Raw genomic sequence first — 19,748 nt, 5'->3', positions numbered from 1 at the left:
ATACAATTACATTAGCTGCCAGTATTCTAAATTTGAAAGGTATTACAAATTCTGTAACAGACACGTCTCATTTACGGACAAATAATCAGGTCCCATCGGTGTTCGTTATTGAGAAGTTTCACAGTGTTAGAATACATACTAAAGTTTATTTATTTATGATATAGACTTTTCGGATATCCTGTAAACACTCAGACATCTTCCATAAAATTGGTAATTCTATATGACAATATTTTTTATATGTGTGTTTATAACAATATTTCCAGGTTTTCGTCATGAAGCGAAGTTAATTATAGTTTACGGGCATAAATAAGTTATATATGTGTTTGTTTGACGGGAAAATTGTAACTACTGTTAATATATATATGATCTTTTCTTTTTCAGCGCTGGATAAACTATTTTCAGAAAGGCAAAAAGGACCCCATAAATATTTTTGATTATGCCGTAAATAAACTGGTCGCTGCTTTAGCATCTGAAGAAGACGAATCGAGGAAAGTGATGTGGAGGGAGAACCTTGAATATTTCAGAGACTTTCTTTTGAAATTGGATTCTGCATCGTAAATTATAATTTTTGCGTATTTTTAAAGGTAGTTATGCGTTCATATACTCCCTTTTGTTTGTTTCGTAAAACTCTCCAAACGCTAGATTTTGTAGCTAAGCAACAGTGGCTCACAAAGTGTAGTGCAGCAGTAGCTCAGCTACAGTAGCTTAGAGAATGTAGTAGAGCATACTGTTGGTCATTTGGCCATTCTTTGCTGTATCAACGAAAAACCTTTCTCTTTACATGCATTTCTCTAAAATCTTTATTTCTCCTTGAATCTAGTCTGACGTATTTTGTTTTCATAATTGGGACCTTAATTCACATCTACCACTTTTTCACGCGTCTATACTGTAAATAAAGTCGTTAATTTGTTGGTCATATGGATTCACAATCAACAAACTTAGAAAATAAGCCTTGGTCGGAGTATCGGTTGAGTGGCAAGAATTGTTCTACAAATCGTAACTCAATCTCGCAACAGCATGGAAGCGTGTACCACATGCAGAATTGGCAAGAGTGTAGTTCAGAGGGAGGTACTCACCTATTCATTAAACTTGATATATTTGTAAAAATAAATACCAGTTAATTTTAGAAGTTACCATGTGTGTCTGTAGAAAAAAAAAAAAAAAAAAAGTGGTTTCATTTCACATTGTAAACTGCGTAAATCCAATCCTGAAACCGGAAATAGCACATCTAATAACTTTTAGTTGCAATAGAAGGATAAAGTCAAAGATGGAATCTGTTCTTCGGAAGCTAAATTCGTATTGAAAAGAGCTTCTCGCCATTTATATAAATAAAAATGAAAGTGACTATGTTTGTGACTTAATAACCCTTGAGGGGCCGCGGTGGCTCAGTGGTAGAGCGTTCACCTCTGGTGCTAGGGGTCTCGGGTTCAAACCCTGCTCCCGCCAAGTGAACTTTGTGGTGGACAAACACCGTGTGCGTGGGTTTTCTCGGGGTTCTCCCGTTTCCTCCCACTTTCTTCATTCCACCATTTCATTCATTACTCATTATCACCGTCTCCTTTAGCCTAACCGGCATAACCGTGGGACGTAAAACTCAAAATTTCATTTCATTTTCTTTTAATAACCCTTGAACCACTCCACAGATCTCGATCAAATGTTCAACATTAATGAGGTTTGGACCTGGAATGGATTTTATTTCACTGATGTGTAACTTAGGGGAGGAGAAGGGGGAAAATATATAAAAATGATCGATATTAGTGCGAATTCATAGTTTTCGGGGTCGCTGAGATGAGCAGTGATACTTGCAATGCTGTTTAAATCCAAATTTAACCCGCAACATGAGAGAGGGAAGGATATATATATATATATAGAGTGACCCATTTTAATCTTTCCACGGAAATATTTCGAAAACGGTTGAACATAAATAAATCAAACAAATACTCGGATAGGAAATGTCATGAGGCAAATCGAATGATGATGTCGCGGTGCCCCCCAAGGCCGCCTTTCATGGAGCCTAGGGCCCAACTTTAAAATTTTAAATGGAAACATGGGGCAAATGATGCCTTGTTCGATAGATCTTTAAAAACTAAAAAGCCTTGTGGCAAAAGTTTTTCATATGGGTCACCATTTTCAAAGTTGCCACCAAGATATGGTGCCTCTATCAGATAAAAAGTTCAGTATCACTAATATGAAAACGGTTGAACAGAAATGAACCGAACAAAAACTCAAATAGAAAATGCCATTGGGCACATCGAATGGCATTGTCGCGGTGCCCTTCAAGGTGGCCGAGGGCCCAACTTGGAAATTTAAAATTGAAACATGGGGCAAGTGATACCTTGTTCGATATATCTTTAAAAACTAAAGAGCCCTGTGGCAAAAGTTTGTTCATATGGGTCACCGTTTCCAAATGACCACCAAGACATGGTATCTGTATCAGATGAAACGTAAAGTACCCATAGAAGGAAAACAGTTCAAGATAAATGAACAGAAATAAAATTCGAATAAGAAATCACAAAAGGTATTTACTATTCCACGGCTCGAGAGTGTTGCAACGAGGAAAAGATGATTAGAGTGAAATCTAATTCCTAGGGTGAAGCGGAAAGGAACGGTGAAGTTGCAAATGAGAACCTTACAAGGAACCGACATGAACGTGTCATCCGGATATCCGAATCAAACCTTGTCCATTCGATAAATATAACAAAGCTGTTTAACAAAAAATTGGCTACCCCCCATGCGTCCATGTAATTATAATAACAAAGATATGTTTATGCACAAAAAATTAGGTGTCATGGACAACGGAGTAAGTCCCTGGCACCCATTACCCCTGTTAGTATAAAGAAAATGGTAGACACTCAGTGAAATAGCTATTGCATCAACACTGTTCATTGGAAAGTCATGATTTATAATTGATTCTCTTCAGCATGAAACAAACTTTCGAGAGGTGCTATGTACTGGTGCCCATAACGTACTTGAACAGGGAAAATTGGAAGAATGTCGGGAAATTTACCTCCAGAAATCCCTACCATCAATTTTGGACCCCTCTGGGGTGGCCCCGGGTAAAAGCATTTCTTATCCCCTATAGTATTTTTTCGAGATATATTTGGATTGTGTGCTTATACCCGGGGCAACTCCAGAGGGATCCAAAGTTGATGGGAGGGATTTCTGGAGGGACTTTTCCCGACATTCTCCCAATGTTCCCAAAACTGAAACCAGAAATTATATTTTACCACTTCAAGTTGCAAGAGAAAAATAAAGTCGTAAATAAACTTTACGCATACAGTACTGAATCCATGTATAAAGAAACTACTACTACTTTTTTTATTTTGTTTTTTATTACACACACCACTATGACGATCACTATTCTGGTTTGAATAGAAGGATGGAAGTCAAGACGAAACTTATTCTTGGAACGCAGAATCTATACCAAAAAGCCATTTCTCGCTATCTTTTGCGGTTTTTGCTCTGTGGAGATCAACATTAAAACCGGAAGTTGTAATGGAGATCTACCACTTCCTTTTTGAGTGGTCAGATATGAGTGAAGACTTTCCATTCTTGGGACACTGAATCAATTCGACGAAATAGTTTTTTGCTATTTGCTACCGTTTTGCTCTGTGGCAATTAGAATTGAAACCGGAAATGGTCTATTTGTACCACTTCCGGTTTCAATGGAAGGAAAGGATATGGAACCTATTTGTTGGGAACTGAATCGATTCTAATAGCTCCTTGTTATATCCTACCGTTTTTACTTTGATACAAGTCGACAGACAGACGGACGGGCATAGCCGTTTTATAAGACTCCCCATACTTATGCATAAGAAGTCGGAATGAAAGTCGAAAAAGAGAGATTTAACATCAAAAACATGAGAGTGAAAAAGGAAAGATGTATACAAAATAAGGAATATTAAGAACTGTATGTGATAGTAGTACACCAACTTTTGATAGTAATACACCAACTTTTGTAAATTACTGTACATTGTTCAAGTAAGCATCATTGTATTTTGTGTTAGCAATCATTCTGAAGATTATATATATAATCACTATTACGACTGTAGGCGTTTCCCTCATTGACTGAATATTGTGATTTTTGGTAATTATTTCGATATTGTAGTTAGCAACACTTCGCATTCTCAAAGTAAGAAACAGCTGCATGTTGAAACATGCTCAGTATGTACTTCTGCTTCTACAGACGCGAATGTGAGGTAACGTTATCATAGTTAGAGAATAATGGCACGCAAAAATAGGCAATCGCTTGTGACAGAAGCTTTTAAAAAGTCAAGACAACAATTGCAGAAACGAGCTCGACGTGGAGCTGCGTCACCATCAACTTCTGGTGAGTGAAAGATTAAAAAAATTATGTGAGATGGTGAAAAAATATACCTGAATAGATAATTAAATATTTATTAACTTTATATAATATATATCGAGAAAAATTATAAAATAATGCATGAATGAAATATAATTATTTTCTATAGGTAACAGGAGAAATTCTCACTTACGTGTTTTTTCGTAGTCTGTTTAAAGATAAATATTTCGAGTTTCACATTTCGTGATTCTGGCCTTTGGGGTAAAGTAAACGAAGAACTTGTCCTTTTCAACACCGATGCAATGATACGTGGACTTATAGTTTAAGGTGAAATCCGAGCCACCGTATAATGCATTCAAACTTTAATGTTCACATCGGGAATCGAACCCAGGATCCCGTGTATCAAAGATGTGCACGCTAGAGATGCAAAAAAGACGGCTTTTTTGAATCGATGGTTTTTTTTCACATAAAAAGCCGGCTTTTTTGGGAAAAAAAACGAGAATTTTGGAAATTTTGGCTTTTTTCATTTTCATGATTTTTCTATCCAAATAGCTTTCTTATAGTATATTCTATAGTTTGATAAGAATTCCATGACGTAAATGCCATATTTAGCTCTGTAATTCACCATCAAGATGGATGGAACACATGTTTTACGAATTAAAGCTAACATGAAGAATGTAGTATTTGAGGGCAATTTTACAGTTTATTTAACTTTATTTTAACTTTTGAGTTAGACATTTTTTTTCTTCTCTAGATCATTTTAGTTTGTCATCCATGTTTCATTTCTAAGAGCTTAGTACTGTAGTTTCTAGCACAAAAGTTAAACTTGCGTTTTTCTATATATCCGTCAAAGCATACGTTTTTCAGTATGTACGTCAAACCGTACTTCCACATTTCTGTTATACTGTAGTTGTGCAATGATTTAGCAGTAATTTTCCGGATACAACCTTGAATACAAATAATCAGTAGCGGATTTAGAAAAGTACTTTGGGAGGGGTTTCTCTGGTTGTTTCGTTTTCTAAAAAGTCCTAATTTTATTTGGGAGGTGCTTGAAGTTTATGAGTACAGGCATAACTAATATTTCGTTTCGTTTATATGTTTAGCAATAATCTTCCGGATACAACCTTGAAGATCATTTTATACTGAGAATCCGTGGCGAATTTAGAAAAGTATTTTGGGAGGGGTTTTCTTACTACTAATGTTTAGTTTTTCTAAACATTCGTAATTTTTATTTGACGGGAGCTTAAAGTTTATGAGTAAAGGCATAACTATTAGATATTTCGTTAGTTTTAGACATTCCGCAACTTTGGAGAACAGGCTTCAGTCCGAAAGACCGACCCCCTAACCTTCGCAAAACCGTCACTGCTGGTAATTAGTAATAATAACGATTTAAAAACAGTAAGAAAGGAAGTCGGCCAACTCCTACACTCCTAGTCGGCCAGTACACGCACTATTTCTACATTCACAGATGGAATGAATTAAAGCTTGGTCAGAATGGTCGAATGCTGGGTTGAATCCCGGACTTCCCGATAGAAGCGCAAAAGCCAACCACTCAGTCATGTTTGTTGTGCAGTTGTATTTAGCTTAACTTAAATATATTCCGTAGTCCTTTTTTTTTTGGGGGGGGGGAGTTCCGTAATGATATATTGAATCCCTCTTGTTAAAAGTTCAGAAAACTTGAGGACTGGGTAAACCGTGATGGTGGTCAAGGGCGCCCATGTTGTGGTTTCCAAAGTGGGGGCGCAAGTATAATCGACGTTTCAAAAATAGTTTCAAATTTTGCTGTAACTAATGTAAAAATTCTATTGGATTTTCGATATTCTGAAGTACATTTTCTTCTGGGGGGGCAAGCGCCCCCTTGCCCCCCCTGATGGGCACCCTCGATGGTGGTTATAAAAAACTTAACTGTAGAATTTCAAGACTATACAGAACCAAAAGTTCCAGATGTGCAACCTTTAATTGTATCATATAAATCTAAGTATTTTTCTTATGTTTTATTTTGTTTCAAAAAGAGGGTATGGAATATTTTGAAGTAAAAATACTACATACAATTTTGCTAGTTATTTGTATAGTTTTTTTAAAAAGAAGTTTTTACTTTTAGGATTGGCTCGTTTACACCAGCTGTTTATATATATATATATATATATATATATATATATATATATATATATAACTGGTTTAAACCAAAAAAATAAAAAGAATAAAAATGCGAATCGTGTGAACTTCATGGTGACGTTTCCACATGTCAAACCATCTGCATTAGTCGTATTTCCTTTTCACCTTTTACTCAAGGTGTCCCATTCAATTCTCGGTCGAACCACAACCCTTCTTTCATGTGTAAACCAAGTAGCGGTTCGGATGTCACTTTAAGCGAAAGTCTTCTCCTTGATAACCTCGGTATTATGTAAGGATGTAAAGCCTAAACATACGAAACGAAACCAAATTATATATTTCTGCATGCCTGTTGTTTTATAAAGAAGCCAAGGTTGCTTAAATATATTGATTGAAATTGGTAAAATTTATCGATTGCCTACGTAGCTTCCAACATTAGCTTGAATTGGATTTTCAATGATATCTACATACTAAATTTGTAATTTAATACCTCAATTTAGCGTACTGATTATAATACGTTGACCTTTAAATTTTACATGGAAAGCAATAACAGGATTTTCCCGTTATTGTTTTACATTTAAAATAATGACGGGATTTTCCCGATGGCTAGGGCGAAGTTTCTCAATTTAAGAAATTTACTGACCGGACTTCTTTAAGCTTATGGGACCTCCTCCAGCATAACCCCGTTGTTGCATAATAACACCAAGGCGAAACAAACTTATTTCTGTGAATATGTAATATAAATACATAAAGCAAAATATCTAAATCAAAAATCCTGGTTTAAAACCCAAAAAAGCCTGGTTTAAACTGCCCCCCAAAAAACAGGTTTTTGGCATTTTCAGAAACAACCATGGTTCTTGCCAACTCTGCTTACTTTTGTATATAGGAGGTTAATTTTTTTAATTATATACATTAGTTAATCCTTTGGAATTCATAATGTAGAAATGTTGAAGTAAAATTGTTTAAAATATCTTTTCGAAATTCGTGGTTTATTTTCGAGGTTTTATATTATTATCAGCATCAACCACTAATTAAATGACTTTTTGTGTTATAGAGAAGCGAAACAAAGTCTGCTTTATCAATTTAAAGCAGAATTTTGAAAAAAGCTCAAAATTTCCCAAGCAAAAAAGCGAAGCAGAAAAAAACGGTTTTTTTTTTCAAAAAAGCCGGTTTTTTTCCGAGCCCTTGCATCTCTAGTGCACGCTAGCCACTAGACCTGCGGAGAGGGCTAAAGCAAAAGATGACAAATTAATTATGATAGTGAACTATATGATGAAAATATATTAGGGTTACGTAACATGTCCAGAGCGGGACTCTTACCAGTGACTGACTTCATGGGCGCCCGAAGAAAATTTTCTAGGGGCCCATTTCCCTGGTTGCTATATTACGTTTTTTTTTTTTTTTTTTTTTTTTTTTGTATTAAGAAAATTTTAAGAGATTTAATACATTTTCGTGAGCCAGCGGGGGCAAACTCCCTGCCCTCTTCAGGCGCCCATGACTAATTGGTCCCGTTATTACCAGTAGAGTGCTCGACCGTGTCAGCTGACAATTGTTTAAGCTTGAGAACTTCATCACAAATATTTTACTATCACTGCTGTTATACTATCGTTTTACACTAATTTCTTCGTTTTGGTAAATAATATCGGTACCTTTCATATTATATCAATTGTGATCTTGTTTTGTAACATGCCCAATAAGACATCTTCTTTCTTACTAATCTTTAATGATCTCTGTGTATCTGTGTATCTGTCTGGCTGTCATCAGCTTGTCGGATAGAAAAGATTGACTTAGATCTACTAAATTTGGTACACAGATAGTTCTTCACCAGATCAAATCGCCTTCAAAGCCCTTTTTTCGATTTTTGTCTCAGGAGTATCTTCCGGGGGTGAAATATATCAATTTTTGACACCTGGCCTGTGCTTAACCAACATAGTGTTGCGAGCTTAAATAATAGTATAAGATAAATATCCGAGTATTGGAATGGTTATGGACATTTTTCTTCCTCTCATTTATTCAAGTTCTGAACGAAGATTGGGCAACGACGGGTGCTTACTCTTTTTTTTATCCAGGTTCTGAATTAAAGCCTGGCAAGGATTACAGCTAGTATCATGTTAAATGAAAAATCAATTGTTGCTAGTTCAGCGAGTTGTTCCCTAGGATCCTCACCATACCAAAAATATAGTGTTGTTGGAAAACGGATGCAAGATGATCTAGGTTCTCTCATATAACAAAGTCACGAAGAGCAGGCAAAAGATTGTCTGTCTTATCAGATTTTCGCATAGAAAGGAGTCATCTAGAGCCCCCAAATTTTGTACAGATACATCTTCACAAGATTTAATCACATATGAAGTCTTTTTCTTTTTCTTCTTCTTCCTATTATTATTATTATTATTATTATCGACTTGAGAAGAATTTGGGGAGTTAAAAATTTATAGTAAACTTCTGGACAAAGTTAAAGGTCTTCTTCCCCAACCACTATCATATTTACCCCCACAGTCCTCAGGAGCGTGTGAGTTGTCATTCTTTTATTCATACAGATCTTGTCACGAAAACTGACTTAAACCCAATATCTTTTGGAAAAAAATAGAAATAAACAGTTAGAAGGAAAGGAACTGAGCCAACATTGGTTTTCAGAAAACAGTGATCATAAATCTCTAGCACGTGTCGCGAAGTCTAGCAGGGAAAAGTTTCGAGGACTTCCAGAATTCCTAAGAAAAAAAACGCTCTATCCATATCCTGTACTATACGTATATATACAATGAACCACAGTGTCCTTGAGATTGGCAACCCAAACGTTTTTACTATGAGTCACGTTGCATACCTTCCAGATCTTTGAATTCTCTTGCATTAACCTTATTCTTCTCGTGCGAAGAATAGGCATGTCAGCTGGGCGAATGCATTGCTCGTCGTTATATACTTCACGCAATTCTTTATTTTCAAAAATTTTTACGTAGACATTATTCTTCTCGTGCGAAGAGCAGGTGCTTCTACTTGTCAAATAATATCGTGGTCTCCAGTTTTTTCTTTTCTTTTTAATAAAGTAATTGGATGCACTGAAATTGCTCAAACTTCCACTCAACTTTTGACAAGGATAAAGTCTTAATGAGCAGGTAACAAAATTGGAAATCGCGGGAAAAAGTTGCGCAACGTTGCCATCATTACCATAAGCATTTCGACTAATAAAAATAGTTACCAAAACGCAAGTTCTTCTAGGGAGAAAAAATTAATGGATGACAATAGCATTTTCAGTTATCGCTGGGGCCGCGGTGGCTCAGTGGTCGAGCGTTCACCTCTGGTGCTAGGGGTCCCGGGTTTGATCCCAGCCCCCGCCAAGTGAACTTTGTGGTGGACAAACATCGTGTGCGTGGGTTTTCTCGGGGTTCTCCCGTTTCCTCCCACTTTCTTCATTCCACCATTTCATTCATCTCTCATCATCACCGTCTCCTTTAGTCTAACCAGCATAACCGTGGGACGTAAAAATCAAAGATTTCATTTCATTTTATTTCAGTTATCGCTATTATATGTGTGCATGGGCGTCGTTAGAGAAAGAGACAGGGAACATGTCCCAGTCACTAATTTTCTGCATCATGTCTAAATGTAAGTTGCCTGAAAGATTAAAACTGTAAGAAAAGTTATTGGAAAACTAAGGAAAACAAACTTATATAAAATAAACAAAAAATATAAATATTTCTAGAAGTTTCCTTTAAATATGGTAGACAGACGTTCGACCAGTCAGAGATAAGGATTTGTTTACATTTTCCAGTTTTGACCAATCACAAACAAGAATTTGTTTGCATATTTCAGGTATGTCTACCACGTATTTTAGGAACTGTCCTTTCATCTTTATATAAATGATCCTTATATTTTCATTTGCCTCTTAATTACTGTTCTTAGGTGCTGTGAGGAAAATTTGTTATATAAATTGTTACAAGAATCAATGGTAACTGGTTGTCTGCTAGTTGCGGATATAATAAGGCAATAATATAACAAGCCAATGAGAAATGAGAATCACAACGAACCAATCAGGATCGAAAATTAATAGCAAATTTTAGTGAGGAGGGTAATATAAACAGGAGGCAATAAACTGGCTCTGCGTCGGACAACAAATCGACCAGAAGCTTTTCATAGACACTACAATAGTCAATTTTACTTCCCTGCTCTTGATGTTCATACGGTGATTTCTGTTTTGCTAGAGATCCAAACGGAAACTGCCATGAAAGTGACGTCGATAGTGAAAGGAATTTCAGAAGCCCAAAAACTAGCAGATTTCAAAAGGAGCGAGCTCTTCATTAGGAAATACGCTGAGTTTAGGAATTCATAGATAAACCATGAGCAGGCACGTGGGACATTTTTAAAAGCTGTAAGATTTTAATTCTAGGGATTCAAGCTGTAAACATGAAATGTTCTGTAAATATATATTTTGCTTTGTAAATATTAGAATGCAATACAAGTATATCTCAAATGAATGGCGTTTATACATTTTATTTCGGTGCAAAATATCACACAATTTCTTGAATCCTGTTGACAACGTCGCTGTGAAAATTTGCGCAATTTCATCAGTTTTTACTCCTCATTGATTACAAAGATTATCAACGATCTAATCCTTAGAAAAATTTGCGCAATGTTGTTGCACCGAAGTAATTCAAGTGTCATCCTCTCCAAGCATGTGATAGCTTTTCTTCATCCGTTCTTGTCCCACCGAGCAAAGTTTCTCCTATGTTCATTCATTTTCTTTGTAATTATTTCTCATCAGTGTGTCGTGTTCCCCACGTTTAAGCTCTGTGCAATTCAAGATGCATAAAATAAAATCCTTAAATTCAAATTTTATTACTTATAATTCTGTACCAACAAGCATAATGTTTGACAATATTTATTAACAATAATTACATGAATGCGGAAAATATCGAGGTTCAATCCTGGCAGAAGCATATAAGATTTGGTGTCTTGATTCTTTTAGTCTCGGTACGGTACTGAAAAGAAATCTAAAACTAAACAAATAAAAACACATCAGGCGCTCTGTCCCGACAAATTTTCGCAACTTGAAAACCTCCTGAATTTAAGATATAACTGCACGATTATTATTTGAGTTGAATTGACGATAATCCTATTGAAAGTCAGTGAATCAGATAATCTTTACATCACTAAAGATATCTTATGCTTGTTTTTACTCACTCACATTTCTATAACTTAAAGGAAATGAAAAAAAATCAGAAATTCATCCTCTTATCTCTTAACAGTAGTCGCATTTGTTGTTTGAGTTTCGTATCCCTTTTCAGGATTAAGGTTGTATGAGACGTGAACTTAGTACAGTAGCTTGTAACGAGAGTCAAACCAGGGTCTTCTTCACTGAAAGGGCGTATGCTAATCATTTAGCAACGAGGAAACTCTCTTAACATTTTCATAGGCTATGGGATGCTAGGTCTAATCCTGGTCGTGGAAGAAAGAAAGAAAGAAAATGAAAAAAAAAAAAAAAGTTGATGTGATTTATTTCCCTGACATTATCAAAATGCAGGCGACGTAGTTATTTATAGCAATGATTTTCACCTTAATAAAAGAGGGCCTTTTCTGTAAATCGCAAAAACCAAAGAAAAAAATCCAACTGTTTTTAAGTACTGTTTTTTTTTTTTTTTTTTTTTTTTTTTTTTTTTTTTTTTTTTTCAAAATTGTCTTCTACTTAAGATAGGTTTATACTTTAGAAGATGTATTGCTGGAACCCGGAGTTTCTCAACGTGGGGGATCGGGACCCGTAGGGGGTTGCAAGAGGTATATCTGAGGTTGAGAAGGGAGGTGAAAAAGATAAATGTAATTAGCAGAAATATATATATTTTAAAGATTATTTGGAATTTCTTATTTTGACAGACAGTTTAATTCCCATACTTATTATCAAATACAAGAAAGAGTAAGAAACAAATAAAGAATTGTTTTAAAAACAATTGGAATAAAAGAGGAGTGAAAGTATTGAAATACGAGAACAGTACAAATACAAATGAAACTACCAGATTTCACAAGCGATAAATTACAATAATCGAAAAGCTTATTACAAACCAGAAATTAAATATGACGGTCGCTGGCAAGAGGATGTGATTAAAGGGTAGGGGTAGACCGTGATTTGAAATAACTTGAAAAAATCTGCTGTATACCTGAGTACAGTCATGTAACGTAGTATTTAGTGGCGGCGATTGGACGTTAAAAGTAGGGGGCAAGACATGATCTGAATATTTGTATATAAATGTTAGTTTTCCTGGTTGTTTCTGACACTTTGTTTGACGAAAGGTTGTATAACTAATATGATACTATCTTTTTCAGTTAAAATACTGTATTTCATATTTTATTAAGTAAATTGACAAGAGCAGCACAAGTAGGTACAAGCCGTTTGTACTCTTAAAGAATGAAATTGTAAGAAGAGATCTGATTCCTTCCTCATGAACATCTTAAAATTCTGTCTGGAAAATTATGTGATCAAATTATTTAATAACAAATTTGCAAAACAGATAAATAGAAAGGATAATATTAACCGTAGCAATGAATAATGAGGCTTGTTTTGTAGAAGTTATATTGAAACTGGGGATTGATGAACAACTTATATATTTAATTCCATACATGCCATTAAATGTATGTTATTACTCTTAGAAAATGAAAGATAGTAAATACTATAAACATATGCTATGACATTTAAAGAAATACGTAATTGCAATTTCATTGCTTTGTATTGCAATTAAAACGCAATTCCTGTAGTTTTCTTAACTCCACGGGAAGACAACCAATACATACGCAACAGCAAATATTATATGGTACTATTTTTTTTCTATGAACCAGTAATACATAAAAAAAACTTTACATTCCAAAATAAAACTATGTACATTAAGGAGGCACTTTAAAAAAGTGGGAGGCAACTGCCCCCTCTTGCTCCCCTAATCGCCGCCCCTGGTAGTATCTAATGTATTTTAAAACTGTAAGATCTGTAATTATAGGTTAAAAACAAGGAAATATAATTAAATTGTACGAGCTTAATTTATTTCGGAGTATGTTCAATTGTTAGATTATCTGTTTCAATATTTGCAGGTACTTCTAGTGCAACAGTCACTAAAGAAGAAGAAGAATTGCAAAAACTGAGAGATTTCGATTTTAATTGGAAGTATGGTCCGTGCCTTGACATAACACGAATGCAGCGATGGGATCGTGCTTTGAAACTTGGTTTACAACCTCCTGTAGAAGTGCGGGATATTATTCTTTGTCATTCAAATAGTGATATTTATACGGAATGGTAAGTTCATTTTTTTTCTTTAAAAAAAAATGGGAACTCGAGTAATAATACTGCTGTTTTATTTATTTTAAAACTTTCTTTTTGGTCAAAGAATAAAAGTTTAATGCATGAGTTACGTACTTTGTTAATTGAAAAAAAAAAAAAAAAAAGGGGGGGTGGATTTCACTAATTGCAGATGGATCATTGTTCTGCCTAATGATTTCAACCAGGAAGCTGGTGATCACACGTTCAAATTAGATCCATTCAGCCCAATAGATTCCAATTTAGTAAAGTTTCTGTACAGAAATGAAAATGCTTTGCAAACTAAATGAGAAATGTAGAGAAAAAGATTTATAACTACGTATGCTAACTTCAGTCTCCTTTACTTGCGAATATTTGCCAAGTTTAATAGTTATTTCGCAAACATCAGTGTTGTCAAATCTTAGTGGTAATTGATTTTTTATTCTAGTTAGTTTGTAATAACAGTGATTTTTATTATATAGTTCAGTGAAATGAAGATGCAAGGGTCTTTTAAGACATGGATAAAATTGTTAATTATTTTGTCTAAATTCGCTGTTAGATTCTTTATCTTACTGTAAGGCCATATACTAAATACAAACTGTATAAATTATGCCGTATGTGATACAATTAACCTTGCAATATAAACTTCTTTTGGTCCATTTGAGTCCAAAAAGATGGCGATAGTGTTTTTTCAGAAGTTTTCATTTGACGTTGAGCAAAAATCATAACATTTATTTTTCCTGAAATTACTTTCAATATAACAAGAAATCAACTAATTTTTCGTTGACTCTTATGGCCTCTTGGACTGTTAGATAATTTTGTGATTGGTCAGTTTCTCAAAAATTTTGAGTAGTTTTCGGTTACTATTATTTTAATAAACATTTTCTGAAGACCTATATTTGGCCTATGATACTGTCTACATATATACAGGTGATTATCACAAAAATGGAAACACCTACAGTTCGCAACACATTAAGATGTGTAAAGGTGCTAACACTGAGAATGCATCTGCAGTACCTGGTCGTTGTTAGTGTTGTAGTGATGTATTAGGTCTGTAGTATGTCAGGCGGCGTAGAACGGAGGTGTGTGTGTGTTGAAGTGGGCAGATGGTTCTGGTGCAGGATGAGAGACTGAGCTTCAAAGAAATCAAATTGTGGATGGCCAGTTAATGAAATAGGCATGACGCGAGAAAAAAGTGTCCAGGTGATGAACTACAGAACTCGCGGCAAAACAAGATCGGCAAAAAGCAATAGTGGATTGAAGAGAAATCTCAGTCACAGAGAACGCCGATCATAGAAAAGGATTGTCACAAGGACCATAGAATGAATGTGGCAAAAGTAACTGCAAAACTCAATCAGCATCTGGAACAACCTATCACGAGTTGCATAACCTGAACGTCCGCGGTTGGGTTGAGTTTACAAACCACAGTATCACGATCAATTCTTTAGCACGAAGAAAATGGTGCCGAGAACATTTAAAGTAGATCTCCAATGATTAGAAACTTGTAGCGTGGTTTGATGAGTCCTCTTTAATCTTATTTCCAATAACAGGCTGTGTTTATATATGAAGGACACTCAAAAGAGGCGTATGCTTTCAACTGTGCCCCCCCTTCCCCATACGAAGAAACATGGTAGTGCCTCTGTGAGTTGACCGCAGTTCCCTGGTATCTCATGGGTCCAGTGATTATGTGGATAGTTTCTGTAACGACTTGCTTCCTGTTGTCGAGATGCTTTCGGTTAATGACGCAAGTTTTCAAGATGAAAATGTGACAATTCACATTGTTCGAGCTGTTGAGGCATGGTTTCGTGAGCTCCGGAATGAGGCACATTATCTGCCCTGCCCTGTCCCATCCAATTAACAGACTTGAGCATCATTGAACACCATCTACGGTCAGTTCTGGAGCCGAAATCTTGACTTTGCTCCAACGTCAAGCCATATCTAAACACGGTTGCTAAATTGCTGGATTTGGCTGTACTGTAAACGACCAATGAAATACACTCGGTAGCACTTCGTGTTATTTTTGCGTCTCTGTGAGAATATGTAAAGAACATGATATATGTTCTTCTTCTAACTCCGTGCAAATTGGAACAGGAGGTGGGGCAATGACAGAGGACTTGCTGCCATTTAAGGCCATATGAGACCATGCATAACATTTTCATAACAATCGAATGCTCATATTTAATGGAGAACACTAACATCACAGGAACAAGAAAACTGTTATAACGGTAAGCAAAATACTTATTTACTAAAGAAAAGCGGAAAAAAAAATATTTATTTTTCATTTATTGGGGAATTTCTTCATGTTCTGAACTAGTCTCTCAATGTTCCATGCTACACTGTATATTCCACTACGGATGATATTTTCCAGGGTGAGCATTAGTTATCCAGGAAATATTTTCAGTTCAGTTTAAGATTATGTAAGAAGTACATTTTCAGTAAGGGGTCATTGCCTGGGGACGCTGTTGCACGTGACTGTTCTAATTAATGTGATGGAACTTACGTGCAAATTGAACAAACGACAATCACAATTACAAAGAAGGCGTTGGGCATTGGATTGCTGGGTAAATATTTGTCGGGTTACACGATTTCCTCATTAAATGATGTGGAGAAAAAATAATAAACTGCGTTGCTTGCAAAATTTAGTGTAAATAATAGTAATAATTTTCATAAATGGTTCAGAATAAGTTCTTAAAGGTGTTACCAGACTATGTAACCCTATTATTATTATTATTATTATTTTAATTAAAATGTATGATAATACTGTATATATGAAAGTTGCCTATTTATTAATGTCATATAAATATGCTGTACTTCATGATTGATAATATTTTGCATAATGCGGTATTAGCTTTTAAAGGTAATACATCCGTTGGGGTCTACTTATTGGAAGATGAAAGTGAAGTTTGTTAATTATCATAAATTTCAGACAATATATTAACATTTTTAGGAATTCTTACAGTCATTTTACTTACAGATAACTGTAATCTCTGAGAACACACTGCATTATCTAGCTTTCGGCTCTCCCCTGGAGTCTTAGTCACGTAGGTAAAAAACAGAAGAAACAGTTTTATGAACATCAGGAAAGTAAAAGGAGAGGATTTAGTATGTAATATGTATTCCTGTAAGTGTAGTATCTAGGTAGTATGGATGAGTATCCAATGTCAATTTTATTAAGTTGGCATAATTCTGAAACCAAACCACTGACATCAAGTGAGTTGATTTACCTGTATACCGTAGGTTATCGATCGCATTAAGTAAGATTTTTACACAATATGGTTTCCATACCGCATTAAAACCTCCTAAAAACTTTGGAAATATACATCCTCAAGTTAAGAGCTACTGTACCGATCCCAACGAAAATTCAGATTTTGTTAAGTAAGATGCAGTTGCTAGGAAGAATATATAGGTAGGACAAAAATAAATCTCAAAATACGGGTTGAAGAATATAAGCCAGCCAAAGCAAAGCAACCGGTTTCTGGACTGTAGAAATATTTGGAAAAAAACACAGCACAATATTGATAATTCCAAGAATTTTATTCGGGGTTAATAATTAAATTAAGAGACTTGTTTTCGAAAACTTGTTTATTCGTTTAAGAAATTCGAACTTGAATGCAGGTAAGGATGGTTGAGTAAGGAATGAATGTAGTGATTGAAAAACACAAGCAACATTAGCATATAAATAAAAATACTAATATGAGCTGGCAATATTGTGATGTGTGCTCCACCATTAAATGAGTGAGCAGAAGGCTCAAAGGTGTCTTCTCGCACTGCTCAACACTGGCGAGTTTTTTTTTTTTTTTTAACTATCCTGATGTTTTTATTGTTTTTTTCTCCTGTTTTTAACCACTGTGACCAAGAGTCCAAGGGAAAGCCGAAAATTCTGTAGTGCAAGATGTTTTCAGGAATTAGTTACCTGTAAGTAAAATATCATAAATTTGTTTGTTCAAGTAACTAAAACTGATAAGTCATAGTTGTCAACTCTGAGATGTTTAATCCAAACGTTGACGTAAGTAAATAATTCTCTTTTAAAAAAAGTAAGGAATTTAAGTTTAAGCTAACAATGTAAACTTTATTTATTTATTCATTTAATTAATTAATTAATAGAATGTTTATCGTAGTGGCAGAGGAGGGTCATTTTGCCTAAATAATTATCAAGAGACACAAAAGCAAGAAATTCACATGTTAAGTATTAACAATAAAATACTTCCATATTTGACAAAAAAAATCCAAAGGTGAATGAAAAGTAGAAACAAGGCTATTCAATTTGCTTTGTTCATAGTGGATACAAAACTTTGTTAATGTTAGCGTGTATTTCATAATTTTGAGTTTCATGAAAAGAGAAGCAAATGATTGTTAGAAACACGGACACCTTTACTATAGTTTGTGTTGAAACCACTTGAAGAAGATGAGGTGTAGCCGAGAACTAGCGAGCGATGCTCATTTTTCTATGTCAATGGAAGTGTAGTCCTAAGAAATGAGGAATAGCAAATTTATTATTACGATGCATAATAACACAGAATAATACAGTATCACGTTACAATAAAACTTATTAAAGTGCTTAACATAACATTATCTTTGTGTGTGAAATTTCATAATTCAAATGCTCATTTTGTCATTCGACTTACCTTACCTATAGATCAGTGATCGCCAAACTGTCGGTCACGAGCTACTAGTAGCTCGCTGGGACATTTTCGGTAGATCGCGTTAACGCTTCGGTTGGCCAACCTTGATTCCTTTATAAACAAATGTAAGATTTGAAAAAAAAAAAGAAAAAAAAAAAACTTGATAGGTCGTTTGGTTGGTAGCTCACAGTAGGATTTAAAAACGTTACGATAGCTCAGAAGCTACGTAAGTTTGGTGACCACTGCTATAGATAATACTTATCTAGTCATGGCTTATTGCGTTAGCTATTCCGATAGAAATCTTCATAAAATTACTGTCTCTAGGTCGACTTATCCTTATGGCCAACCTATTCGTTATACATCTGGGATTGGTATATTAATAAATATGGGGCACACTTCAAAACTAGAATTAAATTTTGACACACAAGGAGACAAAGTTATAATGAGTAAAGAATCTTGATTTCTAATGTAATAATTATTTATCTTGTGGCATTTTTAACGTTGCCATGTTAATGCCAAAACATAAGAGAAGGATTTGTTCTGATGACTGAGTCTCTTATTTCTAGTTCTTCTATAGTGAGAAAATGTTTATGCTTCCATTTCCATACTTTATCTCTCTTATGCTGCGTGGAATGCTGAATTCAGGTCTTGTGAGTAGTGACTGTTCCGGAAGCAACCTTACCACTTTATTTGGAACGATAAAATAATTCTAAAGAGACGTGGACATTCTCTGACTTTTTTGAGAATCAGTCGGGTGTTTCTAAAGCCACCTCGCGGCTACCTTACGATAGTACCAATACTCCCATTACTGATGGGTTTTCTGTACTATTTGACAAAGATTAATTCGCTTCTCTCTCACGATTAGATTTTTCTAGATGTTCAACATTGACGTCATTCACTACTGTAGCGTTTAAGTCTTCTTTTCTATCATTTTGGTTCGTGCACACCATTCATACATTTGTGTATTCAAACTTTTTCTCGAAATTGTATTGCCAATCTTTGCGAAATTTCTGCAAATTTGATTCGCGGTTCCCAAGAAAACATACCACTATGCTTGAAATAGCTGCACTGCTGTTACTAGTGTAGATAAAAGTTAGTTGCTTTTCTTTATAACAGATAGCAATACTAATCAATGTTGCAACGTAGTTTCACTGTGTAACCGGCGGGAAAGAGAGAAGAAAACATTCAAAAAAGGTAATTTCATGCAGTAATCACCGAACATGGAATATTAATGTATATACCACATATTTAGTGTAAAGATACAGGCACTTACTGAATTAAATTTCCGGTTACATGTGAACATCTACCGCAAAATTTGCGTTAATTGATCATTGTAAATAATTGCAATATCTGCCTTGAATATATTGTCCATTTCCGTTTCTAATTACTTTTTATTTGTTTATTTATTTTCAGTGTATGGTATAAGTACAAGATTCTCAGGGCATGA

At 35.0% G+C, this 19,748-nt stretch overlaps 2 protein-coding genes across 3 annotated transcripts in view; both read left to right on the top strand.

Moving 5' to 3' along the window:
• LOC145666864 (uncharacterized) overlaps positions 1–13,613 on the top strand; it is a 25,660-nt gene extending 12,047 nt beyond the window's left edge. For both annotated transcript variants that reach the window (XM_081734446.1, XM_081734445.1), the window contains exons 3-4: positions 382–584; positions 13,478–13,613. In XM_081734446.1, coding sequence (XP_081590572.1) covers positions 382–558 — 177 coding nt within the window. In that variant the 3' untranslated portion in view covers positions 559–584; positions 13,478–13,613. The remainder of the gene's footprint in view (positions 1–381; positions 585–13,477) is intronic.
• Positions 4,225–19,748, top strand: LOC145666189 (DNA polymerase delta subunit 4-like). The gene is made up of 3 exons (XM_081733259.1): positions 4,225–4,330; positions 13,478–13,679; positions 19,715–19,748. Exons 1-3 carry the CDS (start codon positions 4,225–4,227, stop codon positions 19,746–19,748), a joined length of 342 nt encoding a protein of 113 aa, XP_081589385.1.

Source organism: Thermobia domestica, chromosome 12 (assembly GCF_964235325.1).
Source record: "Thermobia domestica chromosome 12, izTheDome1.hap1.1, whole genome shotgun sequence".
Lineage (NCBI taxonomy): Eukaryota > Metazoa > Arthropoda > Insecta > Zygentoma > Lepismatidae > Thermobia > Thermobia domestica.
Note: the sequence above shows the minus strand (reverse complement) of the source record. Positions and strands in the feature narration are given on the sequence as shown.

What these genes read in the sequence shown, in the direction of transcription:
- LOC145666189 (XM_081733259.1), top strand. Translation starts at nt 4,225, where the DNA reads ATGGCACGCAAAAATAGGCAATCGCTTGTGACAGAAGCTTTTAAAAAG. An exon ending in TGCGTCACCATCAACTTCTG is followed by an intron (nt 4,331 to 13,477) that starts GTGAGTGAAAGA and finishes CAATATTTGCAG; the next exon opens with GTACTTCTAGTGCAACAGTC. An exon ending in AGTGATATTTATACGGAATG is followed by an intron (nt 13,680 to 19,714) that starts GTAAGTTCATTT and finishes ATTTATTTTCAG; the next exon opens with TGTATGGTATAAGTACAAGA.